Below are 20560 nucleotides of genomic sequence, written 5' to 3' on the forward strand. Positions count from 1 at the left end.
AGGATGCAAAACTTTCAACACAAAGCCAATGTGAATTTGGCAGAGAAGGTTGCTGGCTATTGCTTCAGAGCTTCACATGCTTCTTACAAATTCTCTCCAGGAGAAGCCACTGCATTTTCTTTTACAGAAGTACCTGAGTAATCTTGGATCAAGAGCTTTGTTTTGATAAAAGATTTTTCCCAGAGAGGTTGTGGAGTCTCCCTCACTGGAAATACTCAAGAACCTTCTGGATGCAATCCTGTGCCCTGTACTCCAGGACGACCAGGCTTGAGCAGGGATGTTGGACAAGATGACCCACTGTGGTCCCTTTCAATCTGGAGATGGGTATAACATTTATTATTCATAATAACATTTTGTTATTCTGTGATTCTGATTCTGTGATTAAAGTCCTTCTAGAGTTAGGCATAAATGTCCTACGGCAAAAGATCAGTATTATTCATGAAGTTAAGACAGACAACTTTTTATTAGAATGGAGTGGGTAGGAGTTAGTTCACATTAACCTACAAAGATATTTCTAAAACTAAGTAATGATACATTGATGTTTCTCTGATTTTCAGTGTCACTGAGGTACTTTTAAAACTGCTGCCATTGTTACTCTCAAACACATTAAAGTTAGCCGTTGCCAAATGAACAGGAGGAACACTTTCCTAAAATTTATATAGTAAGATGTATCATGTGTTCCACAGGAAAAATCCATCCAACACTCAAAGAAACACTGATCAGGTATTCAGATTCATTTGGGTGATCCCACAGTGACTATTTATCTTCATGTCAGTATGTGATATGTGCATTCATCACTGCCATCATTTAACTCTGCACCTCTAGCCTGGGCAGCCAGAAACCTTGAATTCCATTCTGTGCCCTTCATCATCTGGTTTGTCCACACTTGTGCATATCTTCCAGTCCCAATAACATGGGCTTTTCTGTACCTCAATTAAAATAGAAGCTTTTTCATCATCTGATGGACCACTACCTTCATTGGATCAGATGAAAATCACTTATCTTGCCAGCGCACACACTAGTGTCATTGCAAATCCCTGTATAGTAAGGCTTAATCAGCAACAGTAGATGTCAGAATCTAATTCTTTCAGATTTCCCTAGATTTGAACTGTGTTCTGTAGTAAAACATTAAATATGCTTAAAGTAAGACATTCAGTTTTCATGTGGGAAAAAAATTAAAATAAGAGCACTACAACACTTTGATCTGTGTCTAATACTGCAACTTCTGAAAAGTACTATTCCATAGATGGATTATAGTCTCTGGTCTGCTTTTAATAAATGTTAAGGAACCATCCTGATCTAGAGGAAAATGCACAAATATGGAAGATGGAATGGTTCAAAAAACTGATTTACTGAAGATTAGATAAATTTAGATGAAATTACAGTCACAGAAATCAAATCTTCCCTTACACATTCTTCTGCACTGTTAACCTACTTTATTTACTACCAAGGATTATTCCCATAAACATTGCAGGATCAAAAATGCTCACTAACAAACAACAAAAGAAGGTCTTCCTCCCTTTGATGTCTTCAGCTGGCCAATGGTTGCAGAGTCCTTCTCTGGGTATGACTCTTCCCATGACACTCCATGAAGACCTCCGCTGCCTGGCACTCTGGACTCTGCTCTGGCTGCTGGGGACAGGCAGTCCCTGCAGTAGTGCTCAGCCTGCTGGCCTCTCCATGCATCCAGTCTCACTGGCACAGCACAGGCAGGACTCGTGAGCAGCACCAGTGGCAGGAGCTGCTCAGGGAGCCAGAGCACTGTGCACTCCATGGGAACACTGTACACACCATGGGAGCACTGGAACACACCATGGGAACACTGTACACACAATGGGAACACTGGAACACACCATGGGAACACTGTATGCACGATGGGAACACTGTACACACCATGGGAACACTGGAACACACCATGGGAACACTGTATACACCATGGGAACATTGTACACTCCATAGGAGCACTCTGCACTCCATAGCAGCACTGTGCACTCCATGGCAGCACTGTGCACTCCATGGGAACACTGTGCACTCCATGGCAGCACTGTGCACTCCACGGGAACACCATGCTCACCAAAAGAACAGTGTACATTCCATGAGAACACTGTGCACTCCACAGGAGCACTGTAACACACCATGGCAGCACTGTGCACTCCAGAGGAACACTGTGCACTCCATGGCAGCACTGTGCACTCCAGAGGAACACTGTACATTCCATGAGAACACTGTACACTCCACAGGAGTGGTGGATGGAGAGGAGCTGCCCCAAGGGTTCATCACAGCAAGGCCTCCCCCATGGAATTCCCGTGGAATCTCAGGAGAAGGTAGCCTTGAAGTACCTCCTAACAAGTACCTCCTAAACAATGACAATGAGCAACGTTCTTCCTACACCCACCTCTTAATTGCACTTTTAGTGTATACACAGCAGATATACTCACTGAGAAGAATTCTTCCTAAACTGCAAATTGTGTGGAATACTGTCTTCCTGGGGCTTGAGTAAACTGTATCCTTTTTATTATTCAACTCACAAAATAGGAGACGCCTTAAAGAAGTACATACCCCTGCTCAGTACTTTGCCTCATACCAGCCTTGGCCTGTGGATTCCACTCACTGAAATGCTTCTCATATGAGTCCCATGGGCTTCAAAGGTATGATGAGAAGATTTTATCTTTATTACATCTCTCCTACCATTCAAAACCTCCTAATCACTTTGTCTTTCTTTCCTGAATAAACCTGGAACTATCTGAAGAGAAATACCAAGAGGGGAAAAAAGACCAATATTGATACACTGCAGTAATTTCAACAACAACAAAAAAATGTATTGGCAATTATTGGCAAAGAAAAGAGCAAAAATAGATTGCTTTCAACTGATTTAAAATTCTTATATTGTTATTATATTGTTATTATATTGTTAAGCCTCTTGAGGCCTCAGGGGCATCCACTGACCTCCCCCACAAAACAGGTTACACAGAGTAAAAAGAGAAAAATGCAATTGGCCCAAAATTACCATACTGAGTCAAGTGATGTGACTACCATAATACTCTTCAAATGTAAACATTTGTTTCTCCTTTATTAAAAAAAAAAAAAAAAAAAAAAAAAAAAAAAAGTTAGAAAAGCTGAGGAAGCACTCTGGAGCTCTGTGATAGTATTGAATTCGTTAGTGTTTACTGAAATTCCAAGCCTACAAATTCCTGGGATATACAAGACTGGATTAATTCAGCAGGGACTAGTGATGTAGGAAAAGAGCTAGGAAAGTCCAGGTCTGCAGTCCAGTGAGTGCTATAATCAGTTTACTTGCCAGAGAAGCAAAACACTTCAAGCTCAGCAGTCACATTTTTTCAAATGTCAAAAACCACCCTTGAAAATTCACCACCTCCTCAAATTTTCAGTGCTGAAATGGCTGACACCATTTTGAGGGATATTGACTTGGTTCAGTCAAGCAAAGGGGATGAGGAAGTTGATTTTTCCCTCAAAATCACAGTTAGTACACTGATCTGTATTTTGAGACAGTAAATCTTTCACTGGATTAACAGGCATAGCTGTCTCTGTGCTCAAGCATGAGGTAGTCACACAATTAGAAGATCAAGTTGATGACAAAAATGAGTAGATACTTGTCACTGCCTCCCACAACAGTTCATTCCAGTTTGGATGCTGCTACCAGCAATTACGTATCCTTGTATCCAAGAGGATTGTACAGCTTTGTCCCATACTGCAAATCAAATGATGGGCAGATTTAAACAATGTTTAAACAAGTTTAAACAATGACCTCAAGCTCCCACTCCCCTACTCTCATCTTCTTTTTGTAAAGAATTTTACCCCATAATCAGGGCCCGTTAATTACTGTTACATAATGTAAGAAGTAAGGCAGATATCTGCAGCATAGTTTTGAAATGAGGTAGGTGTGGAATTTATTCTAATGCGGTGTAGAAGCTTCTGATGAAAACTAGGCCCATCACTGGGCCTCTCAGCTCTTCCTTGCCAGCTTCCTTGGCAACTGGAGCTTAGTCATCAGCCATGGAAACATCCATATGGCACGGTTAATTCCACATGATCTTGCAGCAATTCCCATCACTCACTCCCTGACACCTGAAGTCATCAGGCAGCCCCAGAGAGCAGCGCTCCTGCGCGGGCTGGCTCCGGGCCCCGGCCCAAGGACAGCCAAGGCAGGGGCTGCCCGGGCCGACCCCAGCAGGGCTGCTGGAGCCCGGGGGAAGCGCTGAGCCAGGAGGGTCTGTGCGCCCGCGGGGCGGGGTGTGACACCGGGGAGCCAAGGGCACCCCCGGGAACCCCTCCGCTCACCAAGGGCCAGGAATCAGCCGCAGGATACAGCCTCCATCAGCACGCCGCCATCAGCCTCACAACGAGATCCCCACACAGCGAGGAAAACCACAATGAACTAGGCAAGAGGATTCCTGCTTTCTACCACAGACACCTCCAAATGTGAGCTGCAACATCGACTGTGTGAAGCAATCCTTTGTGCCAGGATCTTGCAGGATATGGAATAACAAAAGAGCTGAGCATGACTTTGACTGAGGCATTGAAAATATGCTAATTGCTTTAGCCAATCCATAGATTAAAACAGAATGGCAGTATTTACCTAATTCAAGGTATTTACCCAATTTCCCTTAGTGAATATTAAAAATCATTACAATAAAATACCAAAATTTTACTGAGGCTTCTTTCCTGAGTTCTGAATTACGCTTTAAAGCAAATCCCAAAATATTGTATTTATGCTATATATAGACTCAATTTTTCCTGTTTTTTTCTTTTTTTGTGCACAGTTTTCTGCATTGAAACATATTTTCTAAAATTTGCAGTTTGTTTTCCACTCCGTTCTCAAAAGATAATTTCAGAAACTAAGATTATTTTTTTTTTAAGTTGCAATACTTATAATGTAAAGACAATAACTAGCAACTCTATTCGAAGTTAAATGTAAATTTTCAATGATCCTTCCAAAAACCCGTGGTAGGTTCACTATACACATCGAAGGCACAACTGTTTATGTTTTATACTTTTTATTGACAGATTTTATTGATAAATATATATATTAATATATGTATATTAATAAATACATTAGACTGTCTGCTAATAAATATAGTAGGCTACAAAGACAATACAGGAGAACCGAGTGATTCACATGCAGTCATACCTGGAAGTGAATGAACTTTAAACAGACTAGTGATAAAGCAAACACTTGAGAAGTGGTTCCTTCAGGTCTGATTTGCACTGCTCTAATTAACGGGACACTGTCCCTGACAGAATTTTTTTTTAATTGTGAAAATTCCATTTTCTTTTTACATTTGCCGCCTTGAAATCTGAGAAACACCCATTAGCAGAAATATGCAGTTAATATTACCCTGAAAAATAAAAGCCACAATGCATGGAAGCACTGCCTTGTTAATACCTGGAGGACACTGATTTGATTACACCTCATCTCTTGTTTGTAACATATTTTGACTACATGGAACTGTGCTTTCATTTATTTTTTTTACCTGTGATTTCTTTCTTGTAGATGTATAAAATACATTTATCATCTCTGATATTACATCCAGGTGTCTGATTTCAAGTTCTCCTATTCTGGTATGCCTCCCGTCCATCTCATATTGCAAAGTTATGTGAAGACTTTAAATTCCTCGTATCCAGTGTTCTTCTCAGATTTCAATAGCAGCAAAAAGGCCATATTCTCAAAGCCATAAGACTATTTCTAGGTAAACTTTAAACTAAGATACGTCAGCAAGTTGGAACCACAAAATCAAATTATAATATTACATAATTTTCTTACCAGAAAAGGATTACCATTCACTGACAAATAGATCAATATAAACTTGAACAGCAATATATGTGTGGATTTATTTCAAAGGCTATCTTGTTTAAATACTCTTCAGAATTTCCTTCATAATGCAAGTAGAAGTAAATGCCTGATGCAAATGATTTCCTGCAAATGTTTGCTTACACTTTTAAACAAAATTGCATCATTACTGCTTGTTACTTGTTTGTGCTCATTTACTATAGGTATTCAAATAGATGTTTTTATGCTCAAAGGTAAAAATGGAACTAAAAGCATGTGGTCTTACATCTACTTTCCTTTCCTGTACAAATTTGATTAAACTTGTATGGATTTCTGGCAGGCATCTGACTCCAAAAAAAATCTGTGGGCACTATATGCAAAAGCAGGAAAAGGGTGCCAAAGTGCTTTAAGGCTCCACATCCCAGTATTAGTTTTCATCTTCTGAAATGTGAAGACAACTTTAGAAGAATAAAATATTCAAGACAGTGAAGAGTTTTGTCACTTGAGTAGCAGGGCTTAGGTAGGAACTTGAAGATACATGGATGTGTGTAAACCCATCCTGAATTGGGTTTCTGTCAGCTCTAACAGCCAGGTCTTTCTACCGGACTGCAATGAAAAATCGTGCTGAATTCTCATCCTCAGCCAGTTGAGAATCTGCAGGGCTGTTTTCTATTACTTGGGTGGCTCGCACTTAAATCTGTCTCTCCTGGAGGGAGAGAGCTTTGGGGCTGTGCTCCACAACTCACTCACTGCAGCTGCTGCTACTGGGCAGTGCATCTTCCCCTCCCATTACCCTTCCACAACTAAGAGTCTTTCAGCCTTGGTTCTGACCAGGGTTTTCTTGACAGTTTGCTGGATTTATATTCTTCACAGAGAAGTGCTACTATGACAGATCATGGATAAGCCCTGATCTCTCATATAGTTGAATCCTGATGACACACAATCAAACGCAGACTCAAAATTCCATGTTATTAAACAGGGATAATTTCTCAGTACAACACAATTTCAGTTAAACAAAAAAGGCTGTGGCCAGATATAGGATGCAAATATAAGAAACTGCACTAATGAATGCCTAAACTGCTGTCAGTTAATGGCTTGACACAACTGAGTTCAAAGGCTCGGGAGCATCTGCTTCTTGGAGCTCAGACACCTGGATTGTCCATGAAACTGCAGGCTGAGTGGGACACAGTTGCCCACTGCTGTCGTTAGAAGGAATTTGTTCGATGTGAACTCTAAAATTAAGGAAATCCCAAACTCTAACTCTTTTTACAGGTTTCCTGTGATAACTGGAAACGTATGATGTTAGGACACAATGTACTTTAACTGTGTTATGGTGAAAAGAATTCCTGAGATTCCTGATAATGGCATCTGGTTATACTTAAGAAAGAAACACATCTTGTTCTTGTTATTCACCACTGACTCTGGGGAGGAAGACAGCATCTTTCATACACTTACAATTGGTTCAAAATTAAATTCCTTGCAATCAAACCCACTGAATAACTTATGTCAATGTCTGACAAGGTAAAATAATGTATGAATGATACAGTTCTACCTTTAAAATTAATTCTCCTTAAACAAAACAAGAAAACATTGATGGCATACTGGTGTCCCAGAGATAGTTAGTGTTCTACAGCAAAGAGAAAATTAGAGGATTTAAAAATATTTTATAACCGTACAGGGAAAAATCCATCTAGGGGGAAAACAAAACCAAACCATCACAGCAAAAACATCTCAACTTTTACCTCTGACACTGGCAACCCCTCAGCAGGTCCTTCACAACTTCAGATTCAGGAAATCAGAGGTGTTATGTGAAATGCAGCAATCCACAAGCAGCCTCAAGGTCTTAGGAACATGTGCAGATTTGTCTAAAGGTGTCAAAGAGATCAAATCCCAGAAGTGTAGGCAGCCGGGGCCAAGGACGGAAGGAGTTTATAACTTCAGCATGTGTCAAGCTTGCTCATCAAAGTTAATACTTTCTCCAGTTACCTTTTCTTCTATACATCTTCTGCAAGAAATGGTCCCTCTGCTCTCAAGGATAGTTTCTGAATTTGTGAAAGCCTGTGACAGTCACCCTCATCCAGCTTTGCTGAGCATTCAGAGTATATTTTTTTTACCTTGTGAGGTGTGGAAGACACATAGAAAATGTAGTTCAGGTCCAGCCTGCCTAAAACATACCTGTGCCTTTAGGGCAGGCTATTGGCTTGTGGAAGTTGCAGCAGGGAGATTACATGCAGAAATGTAACCTTGGCTGATGATCTCATTAAGAATAAAAATTTTAAATCATGAAGTAATAAATTCTAGTCTTACTGCAATGAAACATTTGCAAGGTGAACAACACACAAAGTATGAATATCACTGAATGATTTGGACATAATTTAAATTTTTAATTAACTTCTTGCTGGCAGCACCGCCATATAAAATAAGACAATATTCAATACATTCAAGGCAACATCATTGTACACCCTAAAATTAAGCATTATAAAGGTAGTTAGACTAATTATATCCAAGTTTCACTGGCACTTGGGACAAGTCTGATAACAATTCAACTTAATATAATGACAAATTTTAACTGAACATTTGTTTAACATATTGCTGTGCAATATGGATTTAATAGTAGTTTAGATCTGTAATCTTGGTGGTTTTCATTAGTCTGTAACCTTTCATTGTCATTTATCTAAACTATATAAGCATTAAGGACTTGTAGGAGTGTAGGACTATGACCAGTATACCAAGGTCAAGTCTGTTAGAAAAAACCCAGAAGTCTCCTTATTAACAACTTCTTTGAAATGTGCTGTAATTTCTGAACATTCCTCAGCAATCCAATTATGTTTCAGTGCCATGAATTTCAATACAACTACTTGCAAATATTGTATGAGAGCAAAAGTGTTCAAGAACTTCAAGAGTTTGCAGTAATAAACTGAGAAGAGGCCTCTGATTGCAAAATACAGCCAGTTAACCAGTGGAATGGATTGCCTAGACAGTGGGGAGTTATGGGAATACACAAGACAGAGAGTCAAACAGACTTGATTAGCATATCTGGTTTGATAACTAAGATGCCATGGCAGGAACAAACAGAACTGTGAAAATTAAAGGAGACGGGATTAAACCTGCTTACAGGAAGAGAGAAGATTCAATCAACTTCTGCAAGCAAAGAATTGTTGTAAAATGCATGAGTTTTCTGTGTGATTTTTAACCTGATTATTGTAGTAGAAATTATTAACCTGCTTGAAATAGTATATAAGCTTTTGGGAAACCTGAGTAAAATCGAATTCTGATCACCGAATCAGTCTTCCCGTCTCTCAATCAGTTGCCAATAGGGAGTATCCACTGCTGGTAGTCTTTCAGAGCAGGTAAAACAGGGTCCAGGACATGTGGAGATGGAGTGGACCCTGCCTTATAACAGGGGTCTCTACTGGCCTTACAGGATTGTCCTATAGGACTCACTTGTTTCACTGCAGTCCTTCCTTGGCCTTACCCCTTATTTGTATTCAGCTTTCAGCTCATTCTAAAAGCCTCAGCCACCTTTATACTCAAGAAGCCACACAGCATGACACAATGAACTCCTATTCTGCATGTGCATTATTTTCTTTCACGTGCCTCTTCCTTGTATTTTAGGGAGCACACACTTCCCATGCATGCATGGACAGGTGTAAATTCTATGCACAAGAAGGTCCCACTCCTGATTAGCCTTAAAATGATCCCAAAATAAATGTTTGGTGACACATGCTCCTTAATCAAGTTGTATGGGTACATCTCACAATGTCATCTCACAGCCATGACGCAGTGGGCAATAGCTGACATTGTACAGTACACAGAGGTGACACATTTTTTTCTAAAATAAAAGCATGAGTAAATATCTAATAGCAACACTACCTTACATTATGTCATCAATTTTGAAGAGGAAATTACTCCACAGATTAATGAGGAATTCTACATGGAAGTCAAAGGTATGATGTAGTCTTATAGCATTAATCAAGAGCTAAATATGATCTGACCTAATTCAAACAGCCCAGACTTTAACAGAGGGAAGATAAAAAAAAGGCAGAGTATGAGAGTCCATATTTATCTCTGATGTAACACCAACAAAGCCAAAAGAATTCCTTGAAGTTCAGTGTGCCTCAGAGCACCACATGGCAAGTGCCACGGGTCATCCTGTAATCTGCAAGCTATGATGGATTGAAAAAGCAATGACATTTTCCATTCCTATTTAGGAAACATTATACAGAAAGAAGATATCACAAGACTACATCTCAGAAAAATATTTATTATCATGCAAAAATGGATGTATCAATTCACTAAACAATTTCACAAATTCAAATAGGGACACACTCAAGGGAGTCCTCTGGAGTGGACAAATCACAAGGTTTCCTAGAAAAACTGATTTTTTTCTACATTTTTTTCTACATCTACATTTCTACATTACATTTACACAGTAAACACAATTAAGCTGTATATAACTCTATTGAAAAGGAGCGAGAAATTAAATAGGTTACATTTTATTTTCTCAAAACCCTAAAACTTGGAGATCATTCATGCATCTGATCAAGTCAGACACTATACCGATCCTCAGACATAGTGATTCCCTCTTCCTCTGTGCTGACACCAAACATGATAGTGTTCCCAGGCCCCCCTGAAGGCACAGTCTAAAGAGAGAGACATTAATAGATAATGACTGGGAAGAGAACACATAAATACCTTTTAAAAAATTAACAAACCTCGATTTCCTTGGACATATGAGCAATAAGAAAAAGTCACCCAACATCTTTTTAGGAAACACCTATACAAAATTCTCAGTCATAACTTGCTTCTAGCTTCACACTGCATGACAAGGGCCACTATTTTCTTGTGATGATGAGGAGAGTCCAGTCTGGCCAAAATTCCTAGCCACTGACAGCCCCTCATATTTAGCATTTTCAGTCACTCTGATCAGGATCTCTAACCCAAGGGCTGCATTTCCAAAAGGACAAGACCCTTGCCAACAAACTGGGAATTCAGGAGTCCCAGGGAAGGAGGGACTAAAGGAGCTATTGCTTTCCCACTATTTCCAGCACTGTGTCACACTGTTTGCATCATGCATCATTCATCTGCTGTGATGAAATGTAACCCCGCGTTTTAAAAAAAGACCTCTGCAACAGTGAGGATACTATATCTTTGTGAGAAGTGTTTCACATATTTTCCATGGGCATCAACTGCTCCTGCTTCTATTTAAATCCGTGTGGCCCTCTTCAGAGGGCATTATTCACTTCAGGAAGTCCATTCAGAAGGTGCTGAGCAGAGGAAGGGGAGAAGCCAGGATGGCAGCAGACAGCAACGTGGCTCCTGAGGAAAATCCGAGCGCTGCTCCTGTGAAAAGGGCTGTCCACAAGATCCGGATGGCCAGCCACGTCTTCAGCTTGGCACGAGGCTGGCAGCAGTGGGCATCTGAGCACCATGTAAAGCAAGAGCAAGAGCCCTCTGGATGGGTTCCCACTGCAGAAAACTCATCAGCTCAGCCTGCACAAGAAAACTCCTTTGAAAAATGGCAAATTCCATCTGTCAAGAAGGACCAAGAAAAAGGTGATGAAAAATCCTTAGCAAAGGAATCAGTGACAAAAAGAGATGCTGAAAAAAACTCAAGGGAATCAGATGAAGACCTCAAAATGTTCAGCATTAAAAGCAAAGAGGTGACCAAAACAGTTGTCAGCAAAGCCTACGAGCGGGGGGGCGATGTCAGTCTCCTGAGTGAAAGATACGAGAACAACAACAGCAATTCCGAGATGACCGGACTCAAAGAAGAATCAAGTGCTATTGACAAAATTCTTAGCAGCAAATTGCCTTCAACCATAAGGAGAAAGTGTTCAAATGTGGTATCAGAGCTGACCAAGGGCTGGGAGAAGATGGAAGAAGAGGACAAAGATGTGGACAAGGGAGAACTGCTGCTTAAGTGTCGTGAAGACAGCCTGGATGCCCAGGACAGTGGCTATGGGGAAGCAGAGGACAAGCTGGAGCAGGAGGACAGTGACCGGGAGGTGACAGCTGTGAGGATTAAACGGCCTGTCCCATCTGTGTAAGTAAAGCACCTTCATTGCATCAAATTATATCAATTACATCAAAAGCATCTTCATTAGACAAATGGCAGAGGGGTACAGCTTTCCACGAGGATAATGGAGGGTGGGGGGAATAGTAGGAAGTGGCCAAAGATAAAGTATTACTCTTGGCTTAGAAGAAATTAATCAAAATTCAGGAGATCTTTCACATATCACTCAACAACATTGGACTATGTACCCAATACAAAAAGTCAGGAAGTTATATTTTAGAGATGTTAATTATATTTAGTTTTCACACTGGATTTACTGGTTCATCAAAATAACAATTCACTTGTTAATATTTCAGTCCATATTTCAGAATCACAACTTTTACCTCAAGACCCTTCAGCTATTCATTTATTTCAGCAAATGTTGTCTAAATCAATATAGTTGACAAGTAGTATTTCCAAATGCTTATTATTTTGCTTAGTATAAATTGTAAATATTCTCAGGAGCAATTTGAAGAGTAAGTCCCAAATTATTGTTGCAGGAATTTCTTCCACATACTTCTTACCAAAAGCTGGGTTCACTGCTTCTCTTTGGAAGCTTTCTATGAATTTGGAATTCATCAGTTCAAAGAAAGGAAAATTTCACAATATCTTGGACCCCAAGTTCACACCATACCTCAATTGCATTTTCAGAAATTAAAAACTGAATTAGCACCAAGGATAAAAAACTGATGAAAATGCAAAACATACTCTGTCAGGCAGGCAGGCTGTATCATGGTCGCTGTTTTGGTTTTACACCTCACTACTGATAAACGTTATTGGGACCATCAGACTGACTAACGTAGTTATGGGTTTCAACCATACAGCACCTTTAAGCACACCTATCTGAACACACCCCCCAGAGCTATTTAAACTGTTCAGATGGGGTTAGAATGGTCCTTTGCTGTATGGCTGAGCAGTCAGCTCCTGTAAGAAAGCGGTTAACGGCACAAGTGAAAAAATCTCCCCAGTAACCTAGGGCTTGAAAGTTTGTGATACCTACTTTTGGCAAGGACTGTGTGCACCTTTCACAGAAGTTAGGGCCTAAAACCAAATATTCCAAATAGACAGTGGAAAAAGGATACATTTGCAGCACTTACCTGTAAACAACTACAACTAAAACTCATTTTCTCAGTTTCAAATGTTAGAATAGAAACAGACCAACTATCCAGCTTCTGTTAAACTTTTCTTATCTTTTCCTTGTATGTCTAAATTTAGTGCTGCTACTGGAAAAAAGGTTGATTAGCCGTATTTACTGTGGTCCAAATGATTGAAATAACACCCTCTATGTTACTAATAGCCCTTTCTTCCACGATTGGAAATTGGACACAAAAATAATTTTCGTCACGTACAATGCTGCTATCAGGACTGGACCTTTTTAACTATTCATTTTTTAAAATTTACTTTACAGAATACAGTATTTCAGCCTGCCACCTTTATGAACATTTCAAAAAGGCCATAAGTAAGTTGTTAAAGCATATCTCCCTTTTTCCTCTCCACATTCCAGGAAAAAAGCATCAGTGCAAGTATTTTGTTTCCCTCACATCAGCACCCTCATTATTTCCTTCACTACTCCCTGGAATAAGGTTGCTTCCTTAGTAAAAAGTCTGTTGACTCCTTCTGGCATGAGAGACACTATTCTGCTCCTGCTTAGGAGCAAAAGGGATGCAACAAAAAGGAAATGAAACTCAAAAACTCAAACCAGGATTCAAAACTCAAACCTACAGACAGAACCAGGGCAAATACTCAACACAGGCATTATTTGCCTAGAAGGTCAGAATGCATTTAGGATCATCATTCTGCTTAACAGGTTTGCTTAGTTTATTGTTGCATGTAAAGCACTTAGACTGGGTAAAAGTTCAAAACCTTCACTTTGGATGCACAATCCATTGTGTAGGTGCAGTAGAACCATGAAAAAATGCTTCTTTATGTACACAAGTCACGTTTTAAACTTAAGTTTAACAATGGCAAAAATAGCACTTCAGCAACTAGAAATGGTTAAATTACAAGCTGCATTAAAAAGTAAGGTTTTTTCAAGCCCACATGAGGCACGTTAAAAGCACAAGGATAGATGAGATGGTTTTCTCAACCACTGAGAAGATGATTTGGATGAAGGTGATAATAATATTCTGCTAGAAAGGAAAATGAGTTTTAGTAGAAAAAGGAGGGAATGCATTCTAGACTATCAAATTAAAGCAAGTAACAAAGACTGCACAGCACACTCTCTCTGCTCAATCTGAGGAACTGAAGTTCTAGGACCTTCTCAGAGGTCATAGTCCCTGGAGAGAAGGGGAAGCAGCTGGCTGTGGCTGAGGAATAAGCCCTCCATGACAATATCTACTCATCAGCTCCACTGACACTGATAGCATCACTTCTTCAAGGCAATTTTGATTCACTTAGGATTTTTCTTTCCCCTGCCTTAACTGATAGCTTCCCACATGAAGAGCTAGTGAAGCAATCTGAGCTTCAGTCGGAGTTCAGACTGTGCTGACACAGGGTTTCTGTGACCTTTGTGACAGCCATAGGCTTTGGGAGACAAATTCCTCTGCATAGCCAAATCCTGTGCCCACAGCTCCTCTGGACAAAGAAGGCACAATTCAGGTGAAGGGACAAAGGATCACAGCTTTCCCTTTCTCTGTATGACAACAGCTTATATAGAGGAGCATTTGGTTTATTGTCAGGAAACCAAATTTTCTAGAATTACTTCACCAGTATATTTTAATGCTTTCCTGCCAACACATACCTGTTAGTCACTTATACAAAATTACAGGTACAGGCATGCTGCCTACTCTCAGGATGCTCTGTAATCACACCACAGAAGAAAGGTGCACTTACTTGGCCACTCAATATGCTCAGTTCTTCTGATTTTTTTTTCACCAAATTGATGGGGGAGAGCATTTTGGAGCTTTTTAAACATAGTTCCTCAATGCAGGTAAGACAATCTGAGGGCAACTCCAAAGCTAATTAACTAGTGCAGCTCTCCTAGTTCTTTTTCTATCCCTGGCACTAGGTGTTTACAATTCTTACCCTAGCACAGCCCTGGCATCTTTTCAGTGCATTGATCTGAACTGGGGACATCTCTATGACTCCTATTCTCTATTTCAGTCAGCTTAGTGAAAAACAAAGGAATGTCCAAACAGGGGAATAGAATTTTCTGCAACTTTGCAGCACTGTGTACTGTTTGCTAAGTGCATTTTGATTCTCTGGTGTTAACATTCAGCTAACATTACTGGGGAGGTTTCACAGCAACATTTTGGAGAGTAAAAATATTAAAAAACAAATTACTTTGGCACAGTCACAGCACAGCCTAGTCCTAAGCTGAGTTCTGTATGTACACAGTGACAGGATGCGGACAGCACAAAGACTAGCTCAGACTATCTACAGCTGTTCCATATGTGTGAGATTGGCCACAAGTCTGCCTGGAGTCATCCAGAACTATTACAGTCATAAAACAAACAAACAAACAAACCCCCCAACTCTTAAAAACTGAAGGTTTTTCCTTATCCTTTGTCCTTGACACGTTCAGGCTTCTACCTTACCAATGGGAATATGTGAATTTGGGACTTCAATATTTATTCAGAACCACACTCCAAATACAGAAGCATAGACAGAGCTACTGCACTCAATTAGCTTTTTGTTGTTGCTATAATCATTGACATCTATTACAGAGGACAGACTTTTCTAGGCACTGCCTTCTAGGTTTCAGCCAGGTCATACACCTACAGCAATCAGCATCTCTAACCTCAGGGCAGGCACACTTCAGGCTTGGCCAAGCACGCAGGACTGGGGAACTGTGTGACTGACCAAAGGTACAGAAGGTGCAGGTAATCCATTACAGAATTAAGCCATTCTGGGGTGCAGTTTGTCAAAATGGGCTCAGGTCGGGGCTGGAAGGTGATAGTGTAGACAGGATAAAGCTGTGATCACGGAACTTGCCTTCGAGTGCAAAGTGAACGTGGAGGAACAGCCCCTAGGGAACTAACTTAGAAGTGGTTAACTTGTGCCACCTGGTGGACTCCAGCTGGTCCCAAAACCACAGTAACCCGGTTACAGCAGAGAGCACTAAGCACAGAAGTGCATCAGGAAAGGAGCTGCAAGCTCAGGTGTGTGTGCTCTGTTTCCAGCGCCAGCCGGCTGAGCGAGGAGGCGCGCAGCAAGGCGCGCAGGAAATGCAGCGCCGTGCACAGCCTCAAGGACCGCTGGCAGGAATGGGCCGAGCAGCACATCACCACGCAGAAGCTGAACCCCTTCAGCGACGACTTCGACCACGAGCTGGCCATGGCCACGCGTCTACACAAAGGCGATGAAGGGTACGGCCACCCAAAGGAGGGGACCAAAACCGCTGAGAGAGCCAAGAGGGCTGAGGCGCACATCCACCGCGAGATCAGGGACATGTGCTTCATCATCGAATCGATGGCCAGGCCACGGCCCGACGGCAAGATCCAAGTCACTTTCGGGGAGCTCTTCGACAGATACGTTCGCATTTCAGATAAGGTTGTTGGGATCCTGATGAGAGCCAGGAAACACGGGCTGGTGGACTTCGAAGGAGAAATGTTATGGCAAGGAAGAGATGATAATGTCATAATTACTTTATTAAAATAAGTTAGGCTATAATCAGAATAACTTTTGGAAAACTTTTCTCCTCTTCACCCTTGCCATTAGCATTTGCACATTTGAATATACGATTCAGCTGTTCACCACTTAGAAGAGTATTTTTTGAAATATGTATTTTATAACTAGTGCATGATAACCGAAACATCCAAATGGACTTCATTTTGTACATTGCTTGCAGGACAATTAAGCTAATTACTACATGAAAAATAAGGAGAAAAATCCATATGAAATATAAGCAGCTGATGATAAAAGCCCAGAGCAATATAAATAGCTACAAACTGATTGCAACTTCTACTTCATGTTACATTAAGATATTCCCAACTTGTTTAAACTCGAATATCAGGAATATGAAACATGCCAGATCAGAAGTTGAATGACAATATGAACTCAGGCAAAGTTTTTGATCTGAAAAATGGTCTTGTGCATGTACTTCCCTTCCTAATTAATTGATTTAAATACAAGTAAAATTACCTTATTATAATACAGAATCATGGATGCTGCATGTTTTTCTTTACAAGTATGATATGTAACTATTACTGCACTATTATCTTCTTGATACAACTGTTGACACAGCTTTCTCTTATATATAACATAAAAATTATTCTTTTTATAAATGGAATTTTATATATTTATTGTATTTATATAACTAATTTTTTTAGATTATTTCATATTTAAACTTATGGAGGTTGGAATGTAATGAATAAAAAGTTTTGAATAGACAGCTATCTAAAAATACTTTCTATGCAACATTGTGCAACATCTCATCTGATTATCTATACAGATATTCTTCTTATAAACACAGGGAAAATAATATGTAACATATAAATACTAGCCAGGTACTTGTACTTTTGTATACAGCAAAAAGTGACTAACATCATCATCTTCCATTGAAATGTTCCTCTATGAGAAAAGAGAGAAATGGGTTCATAACTTTGAGGAAAATGTTGTTCCGCATTATACAGAAATACTGACCTCATTTTACAGCATTTGCCATTCCAATGTCACAGAAATAATTTATTTCTGTCCACGTGATGCTGAAGAGGACTAAATGCTTATGAACTAATACTTCTAAGGCTTAAAATCATATTATTCACAAATCTGAGAACCCTGTAAGGTCTCTGCTACTTACTGGATTAAAGAGATCAGTTTCTCTATTATTGTAAAAAATAGCTGTCCTGGTAAAATGTGTGCTCTTAACATGAAAAGCATGTTTCATAGCAGATGCCTGGGCAAGTAATGAAAAAGAAGTGTTTTCTTCCCTCTTAAGAGTCTTTCAAACTGAAAAAGCAAATATTTTCTTACAGAAGTAGAGGTGTATTAACATCTTGTCTCTGATAAAACAAGTATTGCCATCTTATTGTGAGTACAGACACTCCAGCTTGAAGCTTCAATGTACAAATAAACCAAATATTCTATAACTTAATGATACAAGAACTGACTATTACATCTATTCTAAATCTATGTAGATCATTGATACTTTGGGCATAGTTACATTATGTGACTCTATGGAAGAAAAATTAATTGTAAGATGGACTCAATGGAGCTTATTTAATGTTTTCTTGAGATCTCAGACTACTCAAGTTGACCTACAAAACTGATGTATTACTGTAATACTTACATAATTTTTACCTGCATATTCTTAAGTTCCTCTTTTTACCTTTATATAATGACTTTTTATAGCTGTCTAAATTGTCTTGAAAAAAATTTGTTGTCAAAGTAATACATGAACTATAAATAAAATTATTTATTATAAATAATTATTCTCCCATATACTATAAAACAAATACGTGTGCAGATTCAGTGAAGTAAAATATTAGTAAGTTACTTCAAAATATGAAAACATCCTCCTTTCCATAGGCTGTTAAAATATTTCCTGTGAAGGTTTCTCTGTCCAAAGCACCAGAAAAAGATTTCAGAGTACATGGCAACAGACCTTACACAAAACACCTGTACAAAGAATACACACTAAAGGCATGTAAGGGTTAACTGAATTACGCATTTCTGCTTGTGAGAATCCTCATCCTACCACAGGAAAACGCAGCAGCCATAACAATGTAATCACTACTACATATCATCACCCTCACTGATTGCCAGCTCACTGCAGGTAACTTAAGCCTCCCATTCATTCATCCCAGTGTTAAAATCTACGTAAAATAAACCAACACCCCACTTTTTCCTATTCTTCCCCCCAAACTATTTTATTTCCAATTGGATGAGAAAACGACGTGACATAACTAGTATTTTTGCTCATACTATGCTCCACTATTTACCTTTGAGTAGGTGGTATCATGCAAAGTCTTCTAATTTCTGAAAATAATTTACCATTTTTGTCAAAAAGAAATACTAAATATTGATGTAAGTTATGGTGTATGGAAGCATTTCATGTAGTTTATATGCTTTATAACATTTTTTTACATTAACTTGTGTGATAAATTTATCCATGGTGTGGGAAATAATAAATCTGACCTCATTAAAAAACAACCAAACAAAAGTGCTCCCTGAATTATCCATCCTAAATCTCCTATTATACTGTGCTGCATTCCTGTGAAATTAGCACAACCCCTGCCAAATTTAAATATTCTAAGTAATAGATGATAAAGGTCAAAACCTGCTTGATTAAAGCAGTCTCTGTAAATTTTTAAGACTTGCTTTCCTAGTTCTGACTTGCTTTGAAAATAAAACCCTTAACCTTTGAGACAATGAGCAACTCTCAGCTACTCTCATGATAGCTTATAGTTGCACATTATTTTCTTAAATACTGTATTCACCCCCAAAATGTTTTACTTGAAACAGAACTCCTGCACTCTCCTGTCTGAAGCTAGTGTTGTTTTTGCACATCCTTGGTAGTGAAAAGATTCTTCCTCTGTAGGAACTTACATACATTTCTCATATTCTAATACAGTTATCAAGCTTCAGTGACAGCATGGAACTTGTACCAGAAGAAATAAATTTGACTTTTACACCTTTGTATTTTTCCAAGTCTTACCACATTTACTGCAGTGGCTTGAAGTGAGTAGAAAGTTCCATGGACATGTATCCCACCCAGTGGAAATCAACTCTCTCCTCCACAACAATGATTCCTTCTTTACAAACGTTTCTGTACAGTCAAGGTTTAGTAATAAGCTCATTTTTAAAACAGGGGAAGGCTATTGAAATAAAATTACCTGTAGTGAAGAGCATTACTATTCATGGCGGAATGTTCGATCATTCCTCATCACAGAACAGGTAATGGCAGCCCCTCCTCTCACAGCCATTTCAGCTGCTATGTACACACTGCCCTGCCCCAAATTCTCAACTAAAGCCACTGCTGACACCTCAGGGCACAAAGCAGTTGAGCATTCAACAGCACGTGTACTATTAGCAGTGTAATTATCACAAGAGAAAACAAACTACAATTACAAAGCTTGTAAGCAGAGCTGGCACTGGCACTTCTGCAGTGAGACAGCCAGCAGGACTGGCTTGCACTTGATTTGCACATACTACACCCAGTGTACATCATTCCCTCAGCTGGACGATTCCTCTCTCTGCTCCAGAAGGACAGTGCAGCCCTCTATCACTGCAGTAGAACATCCTCTGAAGAGGAGAAAGAGGAGGTTTGTTCCCTTAATTGAGCTCCAAACTGCAGTGACAACAGTAAAATACCCTGATGAGATCTGTTCTTTTATGAAGGGAGAACATAAAAGTGAGATTTAAGATTAAAATACCGAATGAAGAATACAAGACTTATTTTTTATTTGAAGCTGAAGGAATAGTTAATGTTCTTACTCATCTTCCAAGAGCAAATTTTATGCAAACATTCTAATTCTTGTACAAAAAACCTCTAATGCAACAGAAACAGGTGAGCAGGAAGATGCAAGCACAAGCCATATGTCATAAATTATGACCTTTTTGCAGATTACACAAAAGCAGCAACAAATAGAATTCAGAGGCAAAAAGATGGTTTAAGAACTCCATGTTTGGATCCCAGTGAGTCCATCCAAGTACAGTTTGCTGAGACATGGTCTTATAGCAGCAAACTCCAGATAATGAGTCTCATAAGCCTTCAGCGAATGTCAAACCCCAACACTTGACAATCACAGAAACAAACCCTGACAGGAAAGAGAGAA

The 20560-nt window shown here is 39.5% G+C and overlaps 1 protein-coding gene across 1 annotated transcript; it reads left to right on the top strand.

The window, feature by feature from the left end:
- Positions 1-10084: 10084 nt before the first annotated feature.
- On the top strand, positions 10085-19981 carry ABRA (actin binding Rho activating protein). The gene is made up of 2 exons (XM_063389322.1): positions 10085-11834; positions 15965-19981. Exons 1-2 carry the CDS (start codon positions 11083-11085, stop codon positions 16440-16442), a joined length of 1230 nt encoding a protein of 409 aa, XP_063245392.1. The 5' UTR covers positions 10085-11082; the 3' UTR covers positions 16443-19981.
- Positions 19982-20560: the final 579 nt, after the last annotated feature.

This window comes from Prinia subflava, chromosome 1 (genome assembly GCF_021018805.1).
Source record: "Prinia subflava isolate CZ2003 ecotype Zambia chromosome 1, Cam_Psub_1.2, whole genome shotgun sequence".
Lineage (NCBI taxonomy): Eukaryota > Metazoa > Chordata > Aves > Passeriformes > Cisticolidae > Prinia > Prinia subflava.